Here is a 27,517-nt window from a genome sequence, read left to right as displayed (position 1 = left end):
GTTTAAGTCCCATATTCTCACCTATTCACGTACGTCTTGTACCTATGGGTCACAAGAATTGATATGTGTACCAAATTTCTGCGGTACATTCGGAGAAAACAGACATACATTAAAATGTGCGCGAGTTATATTATAAGGGTTTCGTTTTTGTACTACGTACTTTCGAAACCCTAATATTTAATCTCAGACATTGTTTCCCGTATTATGTTGCCTTACATCATAGTTTTTCCGGAAAAACAGATAATCCCGGTCTTATTCTTTTTATCGATTATGCAAAGTTGTAATGTATAGTGCGTAATACAGCTTATAAAACCGGGCTTTGCTCGGAGATACGCCTTGGCTCCTTTCACTGGCCACGTGATATCTTGTGACTCAAACTCTTCCTGTTTTGTATATTATGTTACTAACGGCCGGCGATTCCTATAAATAGCCAATGTATTATCATGTATTACTTAATATCTACCTATAATATTACGTTACATAATGCCTTGGCCGCTGCGCTAACTATGGGCCTCATAAGAAGGTTCCGAGTCACACAGGAATGCAACGAGCTATGTTAGGAGTATCTCTGAGTGATCGAATCAAAAACCGCAGAAGAACCAAAATCACTGACATAGATGAATCAGTCGCGAAGCTGAAGTTTCAATAGGCGGAGCAGTTCAAAGAGACGATGGACGTTGGGGTCTCAAGGTGCTACAATGGCGACCAGGAACTAGAAAGCACAGTGTTGGTTCCCCCCCCCCCCCCCCACCAGGTGGACTGACGACATCAAGCCAGTTGCAAGGATTAGCTGTATGCAGGCGGCTCAGGATCGTGGATGTTTTGAAGTACCTACAAAATTCATCGGCTGATATGATGATGATGATGAACTTCCATTCGCCTCTACTAATCGTGAAGTCATCATCCACTCCCTATACATACATGTCCTCCTTTACACCTTCTAACCTTTTGGCCTTCCTTTCCTCTTGTGTCCTACTCTATATTTATTCTATTAAACATTTGCTGTCTATGTAAATCAGAAAGCTGTGAAAGTGATTTCCATCGATTATGCCTTTTATTTGGCTCTTTTAATGGTATGTTTCCAGTTACTTATGTTGCTGAAAAATTAAGACCACACTCGCACTTATCACTAATATTACATTTATTCACACTACTTGACGATACCATTAAATATTTTTTTTTGATATTAATAAAATGTTTTATTTGGCTAAGTACAAAACAATTTCATGGCAACTCAAATAACTGTAACCTACAATATGTGTATGTAACCTACAGCCGGGTGCTAACTTGTCAAGGATACTTCGTTTAGTATGAAAATAATAAAAATCAACAATTCACGTGCAGCATGTGACTACTAATATACTATAAATATTTTTTTACATATTTTCCTGATATTCTTGATCTACGAAAAACAAAACAAAAACAAAACCGTTTAATAGCACAATATTTTATCTAGATTTTTCTAACAAAGAAATGGCACAAAAAAGAACATTAGGTTTTTGTAATAATTCACTAATATAAAACCATATATCCAAATTTATTTTATGCAGTTTGAATTACTGCGATCATGCAGAATAAAGATACTTTTTCACTTACTTATTAACTATAGATTTTTTTATCGATAAGTAAGTTTGACTGTTTTATGTTATGTTCATAAAATATGACAATGTAATCTATGAAAGAAGATCGTCAATTTGTGAGGGTTGTAATTTATTCAACCCTGATTAGTTTCAAAAAGACAACTTACCAAAATTAACCGAAATTATAAAATTATAAATCACTGCCAACGAATATCGAATCCATTCTGGATTTAATATAGCATAACAAGCATCGCAGTTTACCACAAAGATCTTAAAAAATAAATAACAATCGAAGAATAATTACAAAGCCAGCTTCCAAAAAGTAGCAATATAATTTATAAAGCACCAAACAAATTCCTGCATAACTAATTACTAAATCAATTTTTGCTGCCTCCGATCCAATTATATTTTTGGATCATAAACAAATAAATATTTAATTATATCCTTTATTTTTACAATCCATAAGTTACTCATGATAAATTTAACGAGTTGGTTTTATTTTAATTAAAAACAAAATCATCCGTAACCAATCCTTTTAGCTTCGGTAGTCGGGTAAAAATAAGGGGATACAACGGTCACTATATAACAGGGTTTCTCAAACTTTCGGCTTCACGAACCCTTGTTAAAATTTCCAAGTGACAGCGAACCCTATACTAACTAATGGGAAAAAAATATATAATAGACTAGTAAATACCTAGCCTAGGACATACTGTAAAATATACTGTATTATGCAACGATAAGTCTAAATGGTCAGAGATCTGCATCCTTACGTAGTTTATGTCCCTTAAACACGTACGAAGCGTTTTGGTTCTTCATTCCTGATCCGCACTGCGAAGATATGGAATGCCCTTCCAGCTTCCGTTTTCCCTACCACCTACAACATGGGTATCAAGTCAAGAGTGAATAGGCATCTTCTAGGCAAGCGCGTTCCACCATAGGCTGCATCATCGCTTAATGTTAAGCATGATTGCAGCCAAGCGCTCGCCTATATAATGTAAAAAAATAAAAATTTTAATAAAAAAAATTTAACCGACTTCCAACTCAAAAATTAACCTAAACTAAAAAGCAAAAAATAACATCTTACCTATGTGCTACCTTCTGATCAATTTGAAGGCGGTGCCAAGCCAGTGATGTTTTAATTCAAGCCGTTTAAGTTACAAAATTTTTGTGGTTCTTTCAGAAACGGCTTTAATTAAAACATGACACTGAATTGGCACCGCCTTCAAATTGATCAGAAGGTAGCACATAGGTAAGATGTTATTTTTTGCTTTTTAGTTTAGGTTAATTTTTGAGTTGGAAGTCGGTTAAATTTTTTTTATTAAAATTTTTATTTTTTTATTTTTAGTGTTAGCATACCCACTGCGTGTGTACAGTCACAACCTATCTCCGTCGAGGAGTTCTCTTCACTGTCCCTCGTCTTCATCACCAGACCCTTAATACAGTCACAATCCTTCTAGTTCTCATCAATACAAATTTATCAAGTCCAAACACAAGGTAGCTACTGTGAACCGTCGAGGAGTTCTCTTCACTGTCCCTCGTCTTCATCATCAGACCCTTAATACAGTCACAATCCATCTAGGTGGTAAGTTCTCATCAATACAAATTTATCAAGTCCAAACACAAGGTAGCTACTGTGAACCGTCGAGGAGTTCTCTTCACTGTCCCTCGTCTTCATCACCAGACCTTTAATACAGTCGCAATCCATCTAGGTGGAAAGTTTTCATCAATACAAATTTATCAAGTCCAAACACAAGGTAGCTACTGTGAACCGTCGAGGAGTTCTCTTCACTGTCCCTCGTCTTCATCATCAGACCCTTAATACAGTCACAATCCATCTAGGTGGTAAGTTCTCATCAATACAAATTTATCAAGTCTAAACACAAGGTAGCTACTGTGAACCGTCGAGGAGTTCTCTTCACTGTCCCTCGTCTTCATAACCAGACCCTTAATACAGTCACAACCCATATAGGTGGAAAGTACTCATCAATACAAATTAATCAAGCCCAAACAAAAGGTGAGTGCTGTAAATCCTTGACGAGTTCCATCGTCTGTGTTTCGGCTCCATCATCAGACCAACTCCAAACCTTCATAAAGTTGTAGTGGTTTAAAATACCTTATGGAAATACTAACAAACGTACTAGCCGTCTCTACAACTTTCGAGAGTTCCCCTCAATTTCTCCAGGATGCCATCATCAGATCCTGACATGAAAAAAATGGGACCACTCTGGAAGTAAACCCTACAAAACAAAAAAAGAATTTTTAAAATCGGTCCATAATTGACGGAATTATCGCTGGACATACATAAAAAAAAAAAAAAAAAAAAAAAAAAAAAAAAAAAACATACATACAGCCGAACGTAGAACCTCCTCCTTTTTGGAAGTCGGTTAAAAATGGATTTGCTTTAGACCTTTCTATAGCTATTCAGCTCACAAGGAAATATTTAAACATTCACAATATTTATGAAGAAAAGTGCCAGCTTAGCATTCCTTTGCAAACGGTCCGTAAGAAAGCTTAACTAATTTCTGAATATGGCTGCAACTCATTGAGTACAGTTGAAAGTGAAATTTTGGTCAATATTTGGATTCAACCAAATATAGTTGTTTTGTGAAAATTACTTACTCGTAATGTTAAATCTAATAGACTGATAGCCCAGTGGATATGACCTCCGATTCCGGAGGGTGTGGGTTCGAATCCGGTCCGGGGTATGCACCTCCAACTTTCAGTTGTGTGCATTTTAAGAAATTAAATATCACGTGTCTCAAACGGTGAAGGAAAACATCGCGAGGTAACCTGCATACCAGAGAATTATCTTAATTCTGGCGTGTGTGAAGTCTGCCAATCCAGCCAGCGTGGTGGACTAATTGGCCTAACCCCTTTCATTCTGAGAGGAGACTCGAGCTCAGCAGTGAGCCGAATATAGGTTGATGACGAACGAATGTTAAATCTTATGTTGAGCTAGGTCGTTATTGGCTTACCGATTTAAATACATATTTATTGTTTGTTTCAACAATAATAAGTCGTTTTGTTATTAGTTCTTTTTTTTATTCTCTACAGGTTAGCCCTTGATTACAATCATTTAGATGCAATTCAATGATGCAATCTAAGATGGAAGCGGGTAAACTTTTAGGAGTAGGATGAAATCCACACTCCTTTTGGTTTCTACACGACATCGTACCGGATCGCTAAATCGCCCAATTAAGAAAATCTCAATCGGCCCAGCCGGGGATTGAACCCAGGACCTCCGTCTTGTAAATCCAGCGCGCGCGCCATGGAAGTCGTCAAAAAGTTCGAAAAATTATCTATTACAAGCAGTTCCTTGCAGCAAAGATTGGGTATCTAGCTATGGCTACCCTTTTATTAGAACTGCACTAGTTGCCGCCGCGTGGTTTCACCCGCGTAGTTCCCGTTCCTGTAGCAATACCGGGATAATATACAGCCTAGAGCCTTCCTCGATAAATAGGCTGTCTAACACTGAAACAATTTTTCAAATCGGATCAGTAGTTCCTGAGCTTAGCGCGTTCAATGAAACAAACAAACAAACAAACTCTTCGTTTCTCAATTAATAGGCTATTCAACACAAAAATAAGTTACAATGAAGAATAAAAAGCTAAAATAAAGTAAAGAAACATGAATTTTGAATGTCTTCAAAATCTGAAATTGCCTCGAGGTTCGTTCAAATTATATTAAAGTTACCCATTGATTGCGGAACTAAAAGATAATTTTGTGTTCGTTATTGAAGATGATTACCTTTATTTTAACAACTAGCTGACGCCGCGCGGTTTCACCCGCATAGTTCCCGTTCCCGTAGGAGTATGGGGAATATATATATTCTACAGTCTTCCTCGATAAATGGGCTATCTAACACTGAAAGAATTTTTCAAATCGGACCAGTAGTTCCTGAGATTAGCGCGTTCAATCAAACAAACAAACAAACAAACTCTTCAGCTTTATAATATTAGTATAGATAAAATTAGACCGACCGACTAAACTAAAACTAAATAACATCATATTATTTCCTGCTGCTTTGCTGTTGATTACCTACTGATTAACTTGAAGTTTTTTTTTTATTCTTTACAAGTTAGCCCAATCTCACCTGATGGTAAGTGATGATGCAGTCTAAGATGGATGGCTAACTTGTTAGGAGGAGGATGAAAATCCACACCCCTTTCGGTTTTTACACGGCATGGTACCGGATCGCTAAATCGCTTGGCGGTACGTCTTTGCCGGTAGGGTGGTAACTAGCCACGGCCGAAGCCTCCCACCAGCCAGACCTGGACAAATTAAGAAAATCTCAATCTGCCCAGCCGGGGATCGAACCCAGGACCTCCGTCTTGTAAATCCAACGTGCATACCACTGCGCCACGGAGGCCGTCAAGTCTATCAACTAAGCGTATTCATACAACTTTTTAGTCGTTCTTAAATATTTGTATGTAAGGAATGTTCATTTATGGTTATAGTTCGAGTGTATAAGTAACTTTTTGGCTGCTGAATAAAAAGTTCCAGGTTTGAACCAAAGTGCCCATAGGTTCTGGGTTCGATCCCTGCTGGTTTATCATGGTGCTCTGTCTTTAGACTTTCAGCTTATTGGGAGAGAATATTGGTGGTAATTAAAAGACGTAGTAGTCTAGACGAAGTAGTAATATAGAAACATTTTGTGCAATCCAATAATAAATTGATTCAAATTAACATTCGGTTTCAAATTATTTTTTTTAAAACACACACAACTACACAAAATCAGAAAAGATAACCCGGAAATCGAACCTCGACATTCCAGACCATCGCCCCAATCCATTAAGAAATCCAGCCTCACCGCATGTTTAGATTTATAAGTAGTAAATTATAATTATTATGAGTATGTAAATTACTTCGAAACGACGTCAAAAAAAATTTTCATTTTTTTTTTAATTAAACTTTTTTTTGTTGACCAGTCTATTTAACATTCAGATGAACATATTAACATATATCAATTAAAACTTAATGATACAAATTACGGACCTTATCTTTTATGAGTCAAAAACTTTGGTCGGAGAAAGAACGGCTATTAAGTTGATCGCCCATTGCGTAACACATGGGTTAAATATTATTCGATTGTGAGTGGTCAGCTTTCACTTTCGCGGGTTAAGTTAAGACTGAATGGTGAACACGCATGGAAATACTGGTAAGTGATATATGTACAATTGTTCGTTAAGGAATGTTTTGTTATGCAATTATGTAATGTGTTGAAATGCAGATTTATGAACGTCCTGTACTTCAAAAGAAATTAAATAACTTGAAAAATGTAACGTAGATAATGTAATGTAAAGTAAAACATATTATTCGATTAGTCTTATTTGACGCTGGATTCTGACAGCTCGAGATCGTGTTTGGAAGTCCGTGCTAGAGGCTTTCGTCCAGCAGTGAACGTCCATCGGCTATTAATGATGATAATGATGATAATGATGATGATGAATATGATGATGAAATCCTAGGTACCAGTCCACTACTGTCTTTATTACTAAGGTGCCTATTGATGAAATAAACGAGAGTGGTGGAAAAGGTATAAAACCTTAAGGTTGAGAAAACACAACATAGCATTAATATAATCAGCAGGTAAGGTAGGTTGGCAATAAATTAGCCACCTCTCCTAGTGGTACCAAATCTTTTTGGTCTTTAGCTAAATCTGTAGAAACGAATTTTACGACCATCGTTGCCGACTGCTGAAAAAAAAAACAAAGAAAAACTTTATAGTTTCTGGAAATTTATTTATTACACTTTATTTCAATTATGTCGCTGTTTTTTTATTAGAATTAAAGTCACACGTGTCTCAACACCTCCGCTTTGGCTTGCGCGTTTCTGGCATAGTTGGAACACATCGTAAGTTCGGTCCTAATAAACATTTTGTGCCGATTTTTGTTAACAAATAAAGTGTTTCATCATAATACTTTACATCATGGTACTGTCACGGCGTAAACAAACCACACGACTCATTGAGCCACAACAATCCTAACTACCACGCTTAACCTATATTACTAACTGTAAGTATATTGTATTAAACATTTTATACAAGGATTTGAAAGTCTTTGGCTTACGTGCTCTACCTCACGATGGCAGTAAAACTCTGTAACGTGTCCCGACTTATTACAACTAAGACATTATTAAAGATTATCTAAGTCAAAAACTTTAATAACTTAGTTATATTTCGACTGAGTCGTAAATTTCAATCTACAATACCTAATAATCAAATTCAAATTTCATTTATTTGAATTAGGCTTAGTTTACAAGCACTTTTGATAAGAAGTCAAGTTATGTCATGATTTAATGGTGGTAATAAAGTCGAAGTTAACTTAAAATTAAAGTTACGAGGGTTCCAAACGCGCCTCGGTCCGAGAAAAGCGCACAACAACACAACAACAAGCTAAGGTTTATTTTTAGTTTATTCTCCACCACCATTTTATAAACTTACTTCGTTCGTACTTAATAATTATTAGTAATTGTCAAGGCATATGCTTTGAGAATTACTAAAAAATCTATTCAACTAACAGCATGTCTCGTAATACATTATTGTTTTCTAGAATTGCGACAAACAATAAAGATTGTCGATTAAACTTTTTAAAAGAAGACATATTTTAGATTTATAGGGTATACTTATTGTCACATTATTTAACTTTCTTTTAAACTTTTTCAATTTAAGATATATTATGTATTAATGAACTTTACTCATTGTCTTGTCTTGGATCCAGTTGAACTGGCATTTACGCGTATAGATAACTAAATGAGTAGAGCCACATAATTGTCCGCTTAGTAGTCGACTATGCCGACGTTTTACATTTACAAGTTAAATAAGCAGCCATCCTTTTATATCCCTTTCAATTACTACAACGACCAAGATCACATGATTACCTCATTTACATTTAATTTACGTACATACCGATAATGCAGTGGTGTTAAAGAGTAACAAACATCCAAGCAAACATCCATACAAACATCTTCTTATAATATAAGATAGGATTATGTATTTTTTTTATTAAATGTTATTTAATAGATATACAATTATTCTAAGCTTTTTAATCTTTGTTGTTATTATTTTAAGAACAAGTTAATTAAAATTATGATTATGTGAAAAAGACCAGCTATTTATATTAATTTTAATGTGTTTGTTGTTAAACATTATACATTGAGTTTGGCTATAGTAAAGCTTGTTTAGAATAATAAACAAGCGATCAAAGTAGGACTCAAACGCCCGTTCACCGTGTCAGTAGCGTATTGGGACGCTAAAATATTTGTCACCGTACACGCAATCGGGGAAGATCGTCATCACCAAACGTAACCGCCAAGTTTGATAACTAACTTTCTCTTGGCAGTAGGCGAAGGAAGCTCTGCATCCAGCCTCACTCCGCGGCAGTCAGCGAGTCAGCACGTTCCGTCGAACGGCGCGCGCTCGCTTCGGTCGCGAAATTCAAAATTAGAACGTCGACACGAAAAGTGATTTATCCCAGATAGACGTGTTTTGTTTTGTCTATGATTTTTTTTGAGTGACTAATAAGTTTTGATATTTGTGACAATATGGGATCGATAAAAATGTAAGTTATTAAATAAAATATATTTATTAGTGGTGCATTTGTCAATAAATAGGCTGGATAGGTTAACATGGAGCCCATGGCGGCAGATTTTATACAAAATGTTTCGTCTTACAGAAGTAAAATAAAACAAGGCTTGAAAATGTGACTATACGAGATAGTTTTAATATTATTTTAGCCCAACAGTGTGTATTTTAGTATCAAAAGTTGCAATTTTATTAACAAAAATTGTAGATAATTGTATTGATTGCGAATTGACCTATCGAATTTCAGAGGTCAGTGCGGGCGGTAAAAACTTAACAGCTTACTGAGGGCAAATTTGTAAATCCGCCATATTTGCTATAACAGGTTAATTAAGCGTATACAATAAATTTTATGGATTATAAAACTGTTGTTTAGTATCCTCACGTTTACAAAAGTAGGACAATGCCAGCGGTAAGTTCAACTGTATTAAGCTTTAGGCACTCGTGCTATCATGTTAGTATACTAATTAGTGTTTCGAAACTTAAACATGCACGTTTGAAAATACTTGGATATTTAACAATTGAGTTAAAGCAGCCGCGGAAAGCAATCGACCTCGAGATTGTAACCTTCTAAATAAATATTCATTTTATTTCAGACACAGTAAGTAAGAGTTGAAAAGTTGATTTCAAATAAAGGTCCTTGTCAAATTGTATTGACTAATACTTTTTGGCATACTTATAATAATGTCATAGTAGATTTATATTTATGCTTAAGTTACACACATTAAATGAGTTCAAAATCTTTGAAGCTCTTCCTAACATATACACGACTTAATTTATATTGTATTACATTTCTCTATTGTGTATTTTTACCTTAATTAATATTAGAAACAATTATTTGAATTTTCATTAGAGATAACTTAAACGTGTTACAACAAAGATTTTTCAAAAAAATGTGATATACATGAAAAGAATATATTTTCGAAATTTAAAAAAAAAACTGAAAATCATATTAAATTTAAAGTTATTTTGTAAATAACTTTAAGTGTTAGTAATGGAACGTGCTTTTTGTTATCGCTTTAGTTAAGTTACGAGTACCTTATTAAAACAATGACGAAACCATTTTGTACATTGACATAAATTAAAAAAAATTCACGCGATGTTCTTTTTAATCTTTGATCGAATAAAAATATTTTGATAGCTATAAATTAAAAGCTTTACCAAAACATTGATAAAATAAAAATGCTTTTTTTTTTCAAATTATTGAGCTTTTTACTTTGGTGTTTGCCAATTAGTTGAAATAGAACGTTGAAATGCTATCCAGTTTTCTTCTAAGATTATGTAAAGACATTACAGCATAATAGTAATTCCACATAACAGATGCTAAGCAGCGATTATATCACCAAACCGGACATGTGCTGTTCATAGCGGCAATGTTTGTTGACAAAAAATTGTTAAAAGTATTAAATATTGCGTATGACACCTATTTGCTTTAAAATATTGACTCCGTGTATACAATTACTGAAAAGCTTTTAATTTAAAATTACAAACAGTGACTTAATTTTATATACTTTAATAGAATAAGCTATCAAAAACAACACTTGTAAAATATAGCAACCCTCGCAACTCAGTTGTTCTATTGTAAAAAGTTGTGAGATCCATGTAATACCAAGTCGATTACTTTATTCGGAAATACTATAGTCGGAAGAGATCTTCTGTCTCAAGTTATTACGTGATTAGCTAACCTAACAACAACTTATACTGACCATGTCAATATTACAAATGTTTTATTTTTAAGTAACATGGATTGACTTGGCTATCGCATGAATACCTTCACAATATATCTTACAATTTAATACATAATATATTCAATAAGATTGCTTAGAACGCTTGCCAAGTCAATCTATTTTATTTAAATAGGTAGATAGATGGAATTCTTGGAGACAATCGAATCAGTTATGATCGTTTAAGAAACTGAAACTATAATTTTTATTTGATAAGAAATAAATATTAATTTATTTAAATTATTACATTAACTTGTTCAGAAAGACCAAGTATTTTAAGTTCTTTCATAGCACTAGTTGTATCAATGACCTTTACAAAATTAAGTTCAAACAAAATAGGTATACGATAACTAATGTCACCTTAGTTTTATACTTGGCACTTGTTTACAAAAGTAGTTATATGTCCAAGTCAAACGTAATTTAAATAAATGCCTATGTGATGTACTGTTTTCAGGTCGAGGTTAAATGTAATATTTCAAAATACCCCTTTTAAATAATGACCTGTGTCATTATCTTAAACGATACAATATAAAAATATGATATTAGTATTAGAATATTTTTATAATATGCACGAGACTTGAATCTGATAGACATTGCATTTTGTTTTTTACGATTAAATGTTTGACAAAACATTCCATGACTCCCCTAACAATTAAATGTTTATAATGAAACGCATGTGCATTAATTTACTCCAATATTCTGCAAAAAAACTTCATAATTATTTGCATTAGACATTTCGCTAATAACTTAGTTAGAGTTTGGTACTGACAATAGAGACTGAATCATTAAAAAAAATAAGGGCATTCCCAAAGTTATAGTGCAAATATTTGGATAACACAGTTTGATACTTGCAGATATTTTTATATGGGTAATAAGTAAGTTGGATATGTTTCACACATATGTGTTTTTTTAATAAACATACTTAAGCGTTTTTAAAAATTTAAATATGCCGGGCTATTTCAGTCTCAATTTTCAGTAGTCAAACTCTACATAATTTCATTGGTAAATAACTTCTTACAAAATTACCTAGTGATATACAAAAAATAAACACTGGCTGAATCTGTTATGGGCTCTTCTTGGACCAAGGCTAACTTGGAACCCTGATAACTTTAATTTTAAGTTTTCGACCAATCATTGTTATTATCTGACGTTCGAAAGTGCTTGTGAACTAAGCCTAATTGACTTTGAATAAAAATTATTTACAGTGCAGGTGTATTAGCTAAATCATTGCGCTTAGATGATATTACGGGTAGATACATTTACAGGGCAATTTTTGTAGGGAGTAAATACCAAACTATTATAATACCGATAGAAAACATATATTATTCTTTGATTATAATGCACGTGAGCTCAGAATTACTTATGTCATTGAAAATTGGCTACTGTTAAAAACATTTTTATTTTTAAGGAAATTCCAGTTATTAGTAATTGAAATAAGGAAAATTTTACATTTAAAGATCCGGTAATAACAAGAAAATATTGTTGAAGAAAACCCGAACGCATCATTTTTTGTTTTATGACTTATCTGCATAACATGAAGATATGATGTCATATTTTATGGGAAATTGAATTTATAATTGTGCATAATACATAGAAACACTACTAGATAGACTACATAGAAATAATACATAATACATCTAATAATGGTTTCCCATAATATATCAACAGCTTATCAGAAAACTATTTAATAAACTTTGTTTGTGAATTTCCTTGACAACAACATAAAATAGCGGACGCCCGCGACTTCGTCCGCCCTTAGACCTCTCTGATCCGACCCTCTTACAAAATCCGTCCGTCCGTCCGTCTACTAACTATAAACTACCTCCCTGTTTAATTTTAACTCTGTTGCTACGTCTAACGATTATCCAGATATTTAGATTTACATCGTCATTATCATCATCATTATCAGCATTACTGAACCCAGGCAGATGCTTGAGTTCAGTAATTTTGGAAACCCTTGAGAGATCTCAAGGGTTTCCAAAAAACACAGTTGTTAGCCGCTAGCATCCATAGGCAACCTGCAACCTACTTGATATCGACCTACCTAGTGGGAGGTCAATAACACTGCGCTTTCAGTTGTAGGGTCGCCATCCCAGCACCTTGAGACTGAAATGTCCATTGGCTATATTTTCATAAATTATCTTAAATAACAACTAGCTCATAGAAGGTAATCAAATCTTTCTGAATTTATCAATTTAACAAATTCTGATTCTGACTCATCATGATGCATAATCGTTTGACATAGATAATATTATGTATTTTAATGGTTTCCCATTGAAGATATCATCATCTTAATCATCACAATCGATGGACACTGCTGACAAAGTCCTCCTGTAAAGACTTTTAAAGCCTCAATAGTTCAACGGTAAGGGCGGTCGGACTCATCACCGAGGGGTGGTGTTCCCCGCCCCGTTGGTCTATTGTCGTACCCACTCCTAGCACAGTCTTTCCCGACTATTTGGAATAGGAATATTGGCTATATTATAAAATATATGGCAAATATTCTTTTAAAAAAAAAAAATCACGAGCTCGAGCCGCCAGCATCCAGCGGAAGCATAAGTCGTTTGATGCAATCATTCTGTATTGTAAGGTCCGACCCACTCTAGATATTACAGTGCATAATTTTCGAAAGTGCATCATGCATCTAAATCATTTATGGCCTCAAGTATTCAGTATCATATTGGGCCATCGCATCATACATTCTCACTTAACAAGATAAAAATAATACATTGAGGATAATAATCCATCTGGTTTATTACCTACATCCTCGGCGGTTTATCCTGTTCATTTGAATAAACGATTACATTATGCAGGTTAATAATGCAGTGTGCACATCGCCTTCCTCATCGCTGCGTCTTGCGTAACACATCTCGAGATGTTGGTATTTGAGCAATTAATGATATTAATTTGAACTATTAAGTAAATCTAGTAGTTAGCCTATGTAGCAGGGTTTCTTAAAATAGGGTACGCGGGTTCACCATTTGAAGGCAGGGGGTTCGCGACAAGATTGACGTAATGGTGGCTTGATAACTGATACCGAGTCAAAATTAACATTAAAATTGTCCAACATTACTCCTAACATTTGCGATAACAAACAAGCTACGCTAAGCTTGGACGACGTCGACGAGTCTTGTGTCTAAAATACTCATCTTTTCTTTCATCTAAGAATCCGTCAGATTCCGGACGATTCTACCGGCAAAGATGTACTGTCAAGCGATTTACCGTTCCGGTACGATGTAGAAACCGAAAGGGGTGTGGATATTCATCGTCCTTCTAACAAGTTAGCCCGCTTCCATCTTAGGCATCATCACTTACCATTAGGTGAGATTGTAGTCAAGGGCTAACTTGTAAAGAATAAAAAAAAACGAGAATTTTTCAGTAAAAGCCTTCCTTTGCTATATCTTGCATTGGGCTATCACTGCTCTTCATTGCAGCAACTCAGTATCCTTACCTTACCTCCTCCTTACAAACTCAGTATATTCAACCTTATTCCAGTCACAGTGGTTCAGTTACTTGTATCTATTTCAGTTGTTTATAAAATTTGTAAAGGAAGAATAACTGAATCAAAAAAATCAGAGTAATTGACCAAAAATGTAGAAACGATAGCCAAAATTGAGTGTACAACCAACACTTGCAATGACGTGCAAGTTTGCGTCATCCATACGCCCCAATCATATCCTATGATGGCTTCTTCTCTGTATCTAAGAATGAATAATAAAATGCCGACCATGATTGTAAAGGTTAAGACCATAAAGGCATTGCACTTTTTGTCACTAATACTAAAGCATTAACATTACTAATCATAACTAGAAATATTACATCCGTATTAAGATATGCGTCCACATATCTGCATCTTAAGTATCGGACTCATCGCATAACGGATTTTTTATTTTACGATAAACTCCGCGCCACGAAACAAGCCCCTTGACGCGGCGCTAATGTATTAATGGCGCTCATTGTAATTTGGTAACGGCGGTCTTATTAACTTTTGTTTATGGTCCTGTCAATTTTAGTTCAGGTTTTAGCTGAGGGACTTTTATCGTGGCGTAGAGTCCAGATTCGTGTGATTCGTACGATGCGGATCAGTGGACGCTCACCATTACGCGGATGTTTGTATTGATGGAGTAGTTAGTGGACTAAACATACACTGTACTGTTTAATAATAACATTAGATTACCTCCTGGTTATAAGTGCATGTGATCTTAGAATCCTGATACGAATGGTGTAATATATCACATTTATTTATCAACATATCAACATATTTGATATATAGTTGTAATATTTTAATTATAGGCATATGCCAATTATGGCACCGCCTTTGTGAATGCTATGTGTGTTTATTTATATGCTCATACTGCTATGTGGACTCACTACAGTATTCGAAGTCAGAGAATTAACATTGTAGATCATATGGACTACAGTATCATCGTAATACACACACACACGCATACACGCACGATAGGTACACACACACTCACACACCGAAAACTTACCATTTAGCATGATGTATTTGCCAAAGGCCAGTCCAGAACTAAACCAATTTAGAAAATTGTATATTGAGCCGAACATCCATTGCATTAAAGATCCCAGGTCATTTCGGACACAAACTAAGGCATTGCAACTGATCAAGAAAGGTTTTTTACTATATAAATGGATGTGATGTGATCGCAGCAATTGGCAAAACAAAATGAACGCTGTTTCCGACAGTGACTAAAAATAAACGATTTCATAAAGTTGAATCAATTTTAAAATTTGGTTGAGACAAACAATTTTCCTTGAATTTCTTGCTAGGCAATATAAAACAAGTAAAGTACGAAACGAATTACAAAATAGATACCTACTAAATCGAACAGCCTTGATACAGATCCGCGTTTTTATAGGCTTTCAATTAGAAATGTTTTAAAAATAAAAACAAAGGCCGAGTTCACTTTATACAAATTAAATATTATGTTCGAAAACCATACTAGAATAGCTGTAAAACATTGCTTTAATTCGCTTAACACTGATGCCGGAAAGATATATTTCTGCCAAAATATTCTACTTCAGAATATTTCTCCGTCAACATATTCACTTGACGGCGTGGTCACGTCGAGTTTATCCACAATTTTATTAATTTATAGCCTCAATAGCTCAACGGTAAGCGCGGTCGGACTCATCACCGAATGGTGGTGGTTCGATCCTCGCCCCGTTGCCTCTCTCCCGACTAGTTGGAGGGGAATATTGGTCATATTATAAAAGATATAGCAAATATTCTTTTTTTTAAAAAAAAAAAAAAAAACATAAATTTCGAAAATGTAAGTCTGTCTGTCTGTTACCCTTTCACGACATACCCATTTTATCAGCCCTTTTTGCCCCATGATTGCCTGGTATAATTCGAAGTCACACCTGCGTGTCGTAAAAATAGGAGTCCTCTTCTTTATCGGCCTAGACGTTTTGAAGGTTGATTGAGTTGGCTACAAGGCATTTTCTGCAGTTACGTTATCGTCTGAACCTTTAATAACATTTTTGGGGCACCTCATTCTGTAGCAGGGTCAGGAGTATCTGACAACACTGACTTGTCGACTTTATGCTAAAAATGCTATTAGTGTGAAAGTACTTTTAAACTGCAACTTTACTTCAAGTAAAATAAAAAACAAGTGCAAAAAAAGAAATAACGTAACAGACAAAACTACTTTAAAAGCTATAGGTATACTTATTTATAATAAACGCTAGTCTGTTCGTGTGACATTCTGTTTTTTACAAATCCCACGAAAATCATGGATTTTTCCGGGATAAAAGTAACCTATTCTTTGCTCTAATCCTATTCCTAAGGTACAGTTCTTTAGCCGTGGAAAAAGTAACAGACGGTTAAACAGATGCTTACTTTGGCATTCATAATGTTACTATGGATTAGGTAGGCAGTCATAAAGCTTCAGAAATCGGGTCACACAGTAAAATGACGCAATAACTAAATTGTAATGCAGGTCGCCATTAAAACAACGAGCACGCGTCAGAAACCATCTTCGATTCGTCAAATAGGTTATTGCATAACAACAGACGACACTGAATGGACTTTGCGTGACTTTATTTTTACTTTCCACGCTGACTTGGTCCCAAATCGTCATCGGATTACCATATTGAATGTCTCAATGCAAAACATGCTATTAGTCCAATAGCCTTAATAAAAGTTTTAATTGTAATTTAATTAATATTTTGTATAACAGAAACTAAGAAGGTTGCAAGGTACAAGTGACGTACCTGTAGACTTTTAGTCTACCTGTAGTCAGTGCCTTGCACTTCATAGATGCCGAAGTGCACTGCCATACTGAGAGTCACGAAACTGAATTGGAGGAGGTATTCTCCATTTTGCACCGATGAAAAGATATGCAATGCTACCTAAAGTCTTTACTACAGATAGTCTGCGGTTATGAAGACTATTTATAGACTATATAAATAGACTATCATATGTAGGGTAACGTCAGCTATAGTTAATAATGAATGTATATCAAAATCAATAACTATAACATTACCAATGATTGAACATGTACCAAACTTATTATTTTGGTGTAGTCTTGTTTTAGGTCCCTTCGCTTTGACTAGGTAAGTTGTAAGCCAAGACATGGCTTGGTGGTTCCAGTATGATGCCGGGTCTAATGCTCTAACCAGTTAGAGATATTCGTCATATTCTAATCCTCCCTAGTTAATGCATTAACTTTGTATATTACTGACTGAAATGTAACATTCTAAGGTGAGGCTGAACTGAAGTCAAGGACTTACTAGTCGTTGAATAAAACTTAGCCTACAAGCAATACGCTGACCAAGTGCAGAATAAAACTCTTTTTTGTTTCATTTAAAGTTTGGAAACTTAATAAACTAAATCAAGTTTGTTTGTGGGCAGCAATTGACAAACCAAGGTCATTCGTGTTTAATGCAATTGACCTGTGCTGTGACGTCATTCGCATTTTCAGCACTGAAAAGCAGTTGTCATCAGTTCTTGCATATTTTTGCGGTAGCGTCAATAAAAAGGTACTTTACTATTGGGTATTCAATCTACAGTAGGTACGTGAAATACTTTCATACTTTTATTAAGGTTTATTATTTCTGTTTACCACCGCTTTACAAACTTATACTAGAACTAAGTACACAATCATATAGTGCAGTTCAACAGCTTTTTTATCGTTTATATAATCATTAACACAATAATAAGACTTTCCTATAAGCTTGCGTTTAATAAAAACTTTGAACTTATTGAGAGACATGCCAGCTTCATTCCTTTTACATGTTCCAGTAAGATGTGACCCAATCTGTGGTTCCAGCTGAAAATTAGCGCTACATGCCCTATTTTAAAAGGTTATGTAGCATGCTGAGCTGCTATTTTCTGGGTTATGCCACACATCGCAGGCTATTGTCCTATGTGTATTGGAGATATTGTGATGTGTGATTTTTCTTTCTTCTAAAGGATTTTCCGAGCTGTCATTTCTCCTCAAACGACAATTACCTACATGAGTAACACACGCAACGCGGGACCTTTGCTTTCCGCTTACATAATGTGTTTTCGATTTCATTTACGAGCCGGTGAGTACTGCTATCGCCCGAACCGGAATCGCTTTCGTTGATGACATGAACAAACATTGGCACAAACTTACTCGTAATATTAACTTATAATAAAAAAAAATATAAAGTCGCCCGACAAACATGAATTAACCAATTTATTTCCATTATAAAAAAAAGGTCACGTGTAACGTCACAATACGCCCGACTAGTTTCGAACCCATACGGGGCCCTTAGTCATGAATAGGTTCTTGCAATGTGTTGTGCTCACGGCAAATGTAATCTAAATAATACTGAGGATAGTTTAAATTCTAAAAAACCCATCTCCATTAATCGTCATGCGTTAACAAAAAAAAAAACGCTTAATTCGAACGAACCCGTCGTTTTACGTCTGGTTAAAAACAAATTACTTTTTAAATTTTAAAACTTCATTATGAGAGTCCTCTATCTCTATTCTCTTTGTATAAACTTTTTTCTAACATTCTTAGCGAAAATTCTTTATAACTCGGTTTCTATCTACTTCTTCGTATATGATACTCTGGGACACATTAGGCCTCGCACATTAAAATCTAAAATTTGATTTTAAACATGTTACTATTTTGTCAATTGTCGTTTTTATAAAAGACTAGCGGACGCCCGCAACTTCGTCCGCGTGGAATTTAGTTTTTACAAATCCCTCGGGAACCATAATTTTTTTTTTTTTAAAGAAGAAGAGTAAAATCTATTTCCATTCCAAATTTCTGCCAAATCGCTTCAATAGTAGCGGCGTTAAAGAGTAACAAACATCCAAACATCCATATAAACTTTCGCGTTTATAATACTAGTAGGATAATCGGCTACATTTCATTCTTACAGCTACAGATAAGTATGTAAATACATAATACATAACATAATACGAATTGAGTGCGTATTGACCGCGACCATATGTATGAACCGGGTTAGGTAACACCGCGTGATTCATTACCGCATAACTGTACAATGTACATATTCTTCCTTCCTTTACTATTACACAATATCACGCTGCTTCGTTTGATTTAATCCGATGTAATCATAATACAAACAACTGATTTACAATATTTTTACAATGGAATACCTACCTAGCTCCGCTCGCGACACTGCCCGCTAGAAAATCCATCAAATTAAATCTAAATAAAATTTATCGCGAATTCAGATCTTCTAAGAAAACTTTCATTGTACGTGACCATTTTAAGATATCCTAAAAATTGAGACATCGCGGATTTTTGTAGATCTAAAAACGACGAAAATATTCCACCGTGCATTTTTTTGTTATATCTCCAAGGGTTTGGGCAGCGTTTGGGATGATGACGGTTTTTAAAATTGTATATAAATTAGGAGTAGCTTGTAAAGCAATTTTGTAAAAGTAACAGGATATCTGCGACCATTACTTTCGGAGCTACAGGGATTTAAAGGGTAATTTGCGACGCTGCCACGGATCCCTCAAAAACGCTCCATACAAAATGGCACGAATTAATGACGTCGTTGATAATAATGATCGTTAGATTTACATGGGCGTTCAAACAATATCATGTATGTATGTTCATATATTTAAAAAAAATCACGTTTAATAAACGAGGCTATAAATGTTTTAATTTTCACCTAATGAAATTTTAAAATCTTATTTATTTTGCAAACATCCAGACAATCTTTGTTTTTTACATATTAATTACTTAATAGTGACCTATTTACCCGAATGTCTCATAAAAATCAATATATTCAAACCTAATCATCATCCCCATTATCGTAATATATTCGTACCTTTACACTATGTCTCAATTTAACCAATATTATTTTATCTGTAAGGCCTACTTCGGACTACTTTTACTTTACTTGGATTTACCGCCCAAAAATCATTCGTACTCGACGAAAAAACATACATACAGTCGAACGTAGAACCTCCTCCTTTTTGGAAGTCGGTTAAAAATACTAAAGTACTCTGTACGGCCTCTTAGTAATATAATCTAGTACTATTGCTTACTATGTAGTCTAACATGCAAAACCGAACCCAAACCCTCTCGGATTTGAGTCAATAGGTATACATTATTGCATCAATATCTATACTGGTAACATGTAAGCGATTCTAAAACAAGGTAGGCACATATTATACATGAAGTATAATAGATCATTACGTGAATTATATCATTGCATGCGTTACATGTACGAGAATATATATGTAAATTGATTGTAAAGATTGTTTGTAGGTATGTTTGTATCTCAGACTAATTACATAAAGACCTGCCTTGCTAGACGGTACTTTTCTGTCAAAGTATATTATCAATGATCTAATGCGATTATAAAAACTGGCTTTTTTTGTTCTTTACAAGTTAGCCCTTGACTGATAGTAAGTGATGACGCAATCCTAGTTGGAAATAGGCTAACTTGTTAGGACAAGGATGAAAATCCACACCCATTTCGGTTTATATACGGCATCGTTCCGGAACGCTAAATCGCTTGGCGGCACGGGCGGCGGCCAGACCTGGACCAATTAAGAAAACCTAAATCGGCCCAGCCGGGGATCGAACCCAGGACCTCCATCTTGTAAATCCACCGCGCATACCACTGCGCCACGGAGGCCGTCAGAATGTCTCTATAGAATCGATGTTTCATAGTTGTAATCGTGTTCGTCGGTTATAGAGCTCCGTAAAAATACCTTTTTATTATATAATTGCTTCGAATAGTGTAAAAAACGGTCAACTACTTCTAGTTTAGTATAAGATATATGTAGATATACCTAATTTAAGCTCATTTTCCTTAAAAATTACAGACAATTTTGTTTGTGAATTTGGGTACGATACAAGTTTTTATGTACCTACTTAGTCTGAAGTTTGAATCGAAAAAATAGGAAAGCAAAGATGTTTCTTTTAAAATATTTTTCCCATTCGATTTTTGGGTGAGTATTCGCAGTATTAAGCGAAATAAAGCCATGTGTTTTTGTTCTCAACAGTGAGGTAGTGGGTTCGATGGCTCGGGTTAGTTTGAGATTTTATAATTTCTAAATAGGCTCAAATCTGGTCTGGTAGGAATAGGCCGTGGCTAGTTAACAGCCTACTGGCAAAAACGTACCGCCAAGCGATTTAACGTTCTAGTACGATGTTAAATAGAAACCACCGGAAGTATGGATCATATATTTGTATACTCTTCCAAGTAAGCTGCTTACATCTTAGATTGCATGATCACTTAACATCACATGAGATCGCAGTTATATACAAAAAAAGCAATTTGTAAGCACCTTTAAATATTGTGACTATGTAACTCCAGAAAACCTTTTCGAAATCGACAAGGACAAAAGAAGCAAATAACAATCACTACGAAAATGTGTGCTCAAATTATAAACGCAACATTAGCATGCGTTGAAATTATCGACGCTGAATTATCGTACCATCACGTCAAAATTCCTTTATCTTCCATACATATAAATAAAACTGAAATGTCTGTCTGTGATTTCAAAATACTACTGTTTATCAAGTAGGTACTTATAGTTATTTACATGATACCAACACATAATGAAGCTTTTATAATTATTTTAACTTTCAGTCTATTTGTCCGGGCTACTCTCTGAAACGGCTGAACTGATTTTACCGAGACTTTCACTGGTAGATAGGTAACAGAGAGACAAAAAGGATATTTTTTATCTCGAAAAAACACGTGGTTGGTGGTGGTGGTGGATTTTTGAAAAACTGAATTTCACGCTGACGAAATCGCGGGCGTCCGCTAGTCTTGAATATAACTCGTCAATATTTCTTTACCATCTTAAATGTTAGGTAATCAGCTATTGCCATTTTGAAGTTAATTTACTTTGATACTTTTGACCTCATACCTACGAAGGCTGTACGGACGATTAGCCTAAAACTTGAAATCTAACAAATAACCTCAAACATTCCTCAACTTATGCAACGTTACGTAATAAAATAACTCACGACATTCCAATTTGTATTAGCAAAGAAACAAAGAGCTTACTCTTATGATTCATGAGATGAATGTCGTATTATAAATAATTACTGTCGGCTTAGAAAAAATAATACTCCATTCGGGTCAAATTGTTACTCAAAACGCATAAGTCGGGTGTCGAAGATTGGCTAGTATTATTTTTTTTATAGATAGGTATAGGTAGTATTTACTGTTTACTAAATTGACATCATTATCAGTCTCAGACAAATTACCATAGGACCTGCCTCGATAGACGTTACCCCTCTGTCAAAACTATATGATCACGATCTAACTTGTTTATATAAACTGCATCTACAGAATCGATGCTTCACTGTGTTAAAATTACACGTGTGTGTGTTACAATTTCAATTAATAGTTGTGCATAGTGTAAGGCCACAGAATATATTTGTGTGTTAAATATTTTGTTATGTTAAATGTTTTTGATGTTTGAGTTTACCTCATCCCCCTCAAAAAACTACACTTTTGTTAGTGAATTTGAGTGTAATACAAGTCCAAAGGTAATTGGTCTGAGTTATCAGCCAATGAACATCCACTGCTGTATATAGCTCTTGTAAAGACTTCCCACGATCTTGAGCCGCAAGCATCCAGCGTTGTTACCCGTTTGATGTCTTCGGCCCATTGTCCCGACCTATCCCAATGACAAACAAAAACGGTTAGGAGGGCCAGACGATAGTATATATTTGATTAAATTAAAATAAACTGCCTCGTTTTTCCACTATAATTTCAGCCCATGTAGTTTTTTTTTACATGATACATATAGACGAGCGCTTGGCTGCAATCATGCTTGACAGTAAGCGATGATGCAGCCTATGGTGGAACGCGCTTGCCTAGAAGATGCCTATTCACTCTTGACTTGAATATACCCATGTTGTATAGGTGATCTGGACGTTTCGGATGACGAAGTACTGTATTCATATCCTGGGTCGGGATATTTAAGATATTGAGTTTTATTTCTTCTAACAAATTTTCAAAAGATTCTCGCCCTAGAGCTGGTAATTTGATGATGGTACACCCCCGTGCCGTGGAGAAAAACTAAAATAAACAAAAAGCATCTTTTGTTTATTTAATTATAGATGCAACTTATAATCGAAGCTCCATTTTTATTCCAATGGCATCCTTGAAATAGAGGAAGTAGTTTTGAAATAAAAAATCAGTTCTTGTTGTTCAATGCATATCTTCATCGTATCGACAATAAAAATGAATGGCTCTAAAACCATTATACACATATCGCTGCCATGAGAAATACGGAAGACAATTTGTTAGTTCAAGGAAGTAGACTGATCGAACTGAAATAATTATACGTACTTAAAGTAACTTGGTATTTTATTTGAAGGCCAGATGTGCTCGGCTTAAATATACTGATACACTCTCGAGCACCAAAAATAGTCGACGAAAAATGTATATTAAAATTTTCGTAAACATTGTGCAGCACAATTCAATTGTTATTTATTTATTAATTTAATTTTAAAGAACCATCATTATCATTTGGCCCACTAGGCCTTTTTACCTACAAGGCCAGGTTCTTATAGATGAAATGATATGGAGCTTATACCCACCAAACTACTTCTATGTGGGTACTACTACTTTTATAATAAATCGATAGTAGGTATTATCAAAGCTAGTTGTCAGATAGGAGTCGTTATTTTAACCCAATGAACCCGCTTTGGAATATAATAAAGAAAGGAATGGTTCCATAAAAATAGGTAAAAATAGGTTTATGATAAAATAATAATGAAGGAATGTATATGGCAATCTATACTAATATTATAAAGCTGAAGAGTTTGTTTGTTTGTTTGATTGAACGCGCTAATCTCAGGAACTACTGCCCCGATTTGAAAAATTCTTTCAGTGTTAGATAGCCCATTTATCGAAGAAGGCTATAGGCTATATATTATCCCCGTATTCCTACGGGAACGGGAACCACGCGGGTGAAACCGCGCGGCGTCAGCTATCATAAAGTTCTAACCCCAAAGCCCATGAAGAAAGTTTCCCGAAACCCGGAAATAGAACTAAATTGTCATTAGGGAAGGTTTTTCTGAGGTAATACTATTTTCTATTGCACCAGTGACCTTAAATCCCACTATTCATTATTGTTTCAAGTTCAAAAGTTCAATTATACTAACACATACAACCTTAAGGCTCGTAGGCGAAGTCGCAAACAGATGTCGTAGTGTGTAAATCAAGAAGTCAAAACTCATGAATATGGATCAGGAGGCTACATCATACAAATACTTTAGCGTAATAATAATTATGATTATTGCAAGTGATTTTAATATCAATAATATAAAGTCGGCATCCCTTCTCTGGAAATCATAAATCATATTAATTACTGCAATTAGTTGGTATATTAATATAACATTCTAGTGAATCACTGAAATAGAATCTATTAAGAAAGCTACATAGTGTTACTCTTATATGAATAACTAGCAGACGCCCGCGACTTCGTCCGCGTGAAAATCAATGTAAACTTTCAAGCCCTATTTCGACACTTTGGGGGTTGTAAAATTTTTTGAATCACATTGTATTTTGTATTTTTTTATGATCTATGAACAAATTTAAAACTGTAACTCTAAAAATGAAGGACTTTCCATACAAACTTTCAACCCCTATTTCATCCCCTTTTCATTTTATTTTCATAATAAAATCATAGTTATAGTATCCTATAACCTTTTCCGTATTATGATCTTAAACCGTGCCAAGTTTCATTTGAATTCATTCAGTAGTTTCAGCGTGATGCCCGAATAAAAAAAAACACGGACAGATAGACAGACAGACAGACAAAAAATCTAAAAAAAATATTATTAGCTTCAGTATCGATTATATAATGCCCCCCAACAAAAATTCAAAATAACTTCAATGTACAGAATGTACAGAATTTGACCTGTTACAGTTTTATTATAAGTTCTAGATGGCGCTAGTAGTACGTTATGCCACGGTAACGTTTGGTGTTACAAATGGTATAAGTTTTACATATTTGCGAAGTAATGTATAGAATTTGTCTACGTTTATTATAAGTAAAGATAGATATAGATTGTTCAATATCACAGATTTCAATTTAAATTTCAATTGAATTCACTTATTAAAATTAAACTAAGGTTAGGATAGAATGTACAATAATCAATCTTTTAATTTTACATGTTAAAAGTATTAGAGCAGTCTTGTTCTGCGATATATTACCTCCTATTCTATTTCTATTTATTAGATACTCCTTTCCTTCCTTTACTACTTTATTTATTCACACAGGCACATATTTTCGGAGCTGCCGTGGATCAAAAACGCCCATACAATTAAACTATGTCACGACCGATACTAAAATCGGTTTTTTTTCCTATATCCATTTAATTATTTCAGTAGATGGAGATGATATACATATTATTTTATGTAGTGAAGACACGTACAAAGTACATAGTAAGCTTTACATAACCTAAAATATCTCATAACCATGACCCGTTAAGCTACATTTGATTAATTATTATTGGTAGGAAATTGAATTTTGGAATTATAATATATAATAAGTATATAATTTCTTTGTTGTTTTCATTTGGGGTCTTTTGTTTGTGGTTTTGGTGGAAACAATACATAAATTAATGTTAAAACTCTTGGGTTAAATGTAAACCTCAATCATTTTGGTTTCGTTTTATGAATTATGCAGTTAGCTCGGTTTTTTAATACACATATTATGCAACCGTCATAATAGAGTACTAACTGTTCATCCATTACATACACAATACATAATAATCTTACTTGTCTTTGTAAATAAAGAACTAGTAGGTACATGTTACAAGTAAGGAGCAATCAACCCATCTTAGGTATTAACTATTCAATTGAAACTACAGATAAAAAACCGATGGAAACAATAACAAAAGAACGGAAATTACCTTGTAGGCACGCTTTCTGTTAGACGTCATATTTTGAAGACAAACATAAGTAATATAATTAAAAACACACAAAAAGAACAATAGTGCTATGTTGGGACAGAGAACTTTATGCAATGTTGAGTTTTTAGTTAACTTAAGTAACTCCAGCCCTGTAGTCATGTCTCTAGCTCTCTGTCTAATATCATACTGTAAACAAAGAGCGATATAGGTAAATTCGAAATTTACACTGACTTAGATAACAAAACGATACTAAATATAGCATAAATTTGGTTTTGATTTATACCTAAATGGCTCTGTGGCACATGTTTTAAAGATCCAAAGGACGTTGGAGTCCCAAAGTGGTGGAACGTCGGCTCCACAAAGCGCTGTGTTGACTAGATGAGAGACTCTCACCTAGATGGACCGATGACATCAAGCTGGTATCGGGGAGCCGCTAGATGCAAGTTGCTAAAGACCCCAGGACCTCTAACTTATAACTCCACTGCATATACCACTGCGCCACGGAGGCCGTCAAAACAATAATCCTAATGTAGATGACACTTAAGAACTAAGCGAATTAAACCCCCATTTTTCGGCTCATTCGTCTTGGTAAACACTCTGAAGCTACATCTAAGAGTATTTTTTTTTAAATATTTATCTGTGATACCTACTATGGACATCAAGGTTGAAACTCTAACGTTTCTAATACATAGAAACTACTCGTTTTATTAATACTTAATATTCTAAAGACTTAAACTTAAACTTTGTAGTGTTGTAGGGTGTAATCTCTGGTTTTACTGCACTGAATTTGAAAATTCATTTAACCACTAAAGCCACGTCATTTCTGAGTGTCAAAAGACTATGTTTTATCCCTATATACTCAAGGAAATGGAAACCATCAGACTAATATAATAAAGGCGAAAGTTTGTGTGTAAGTGTGGAAGTGTGTAAGTGTGTAAGTATGTTTGTTCCTCTTTTACGCTGCGGCTACTGAAGCGATTTGGCTGAAATTTGGAATGGAAATAGATTTTACTCCGGATTAACACATACGCTGCTTTTCATCCCGAAAAAATGCATGGTTCCCGCGGGATATGTGAAAAACTAAATTCCACGCGGACGAAGTCGCGGGCGTCCGCTAGTGCAGAACAAATCGCGGGGCATCGGCTACTAAAGTAAATTCTTGGATCAGAATAGAGAACGAAATTAATAATCTCGCTATCAAATAGGTAACTCAATAAACATGAATTAACGAGTACCTAACACTAACAACACCTTTGTTTG

At 34.7% G+C, this 27,517-nt stretch overlaps 1 protein-coding gene across 2 annotated transcripts in view; it reads left to right on the top strand.

The window, feature by feature from the left end:
• The first annotated feature begins 8,938 nt into the window (after nt 1–8,938).
• The window catches only part of LOC112056193 (heme peroxidase 2), a 65,295-nt gene continuing 46,716 nt past the window's right edge, over nt 8,939–27,517 (top strand). For both annotated transcript variants that reach the window (XM_052884396.1, XM_052884397.1), the window contains exon 1: nt 8,939–9,139. In XM_052884396.1, the coding sequence (XP_052740356.1) occupies nt 9,123–9,139 (17 nt within the window). In that variant the 5' untranslated portion in view covers nt 8,939–9,122. The remainder of the gene's footprint in view (nt 9,140–27,517) is intronic.

The sequence above is a fragment of the Bicyclus anynana genome, chromosome 11 (genome assembly GCF_947172395.1).
Source record: "Bicyclus anynana chromosome 11, ilBicAnyn1.1, whole genome shotgun sequence".
NCBI classification, from domain to species: Eukaryota; Metazoa; Arthropoda; class Insecta; order Lepidoptera; family Nymphalidae; genus Bicyclus; species Bicyclus anynana.
Note: the sequence above shows the minus strand (reverse complement) of the source record. Positions and strands in the feature narration are given on the sequence as shown.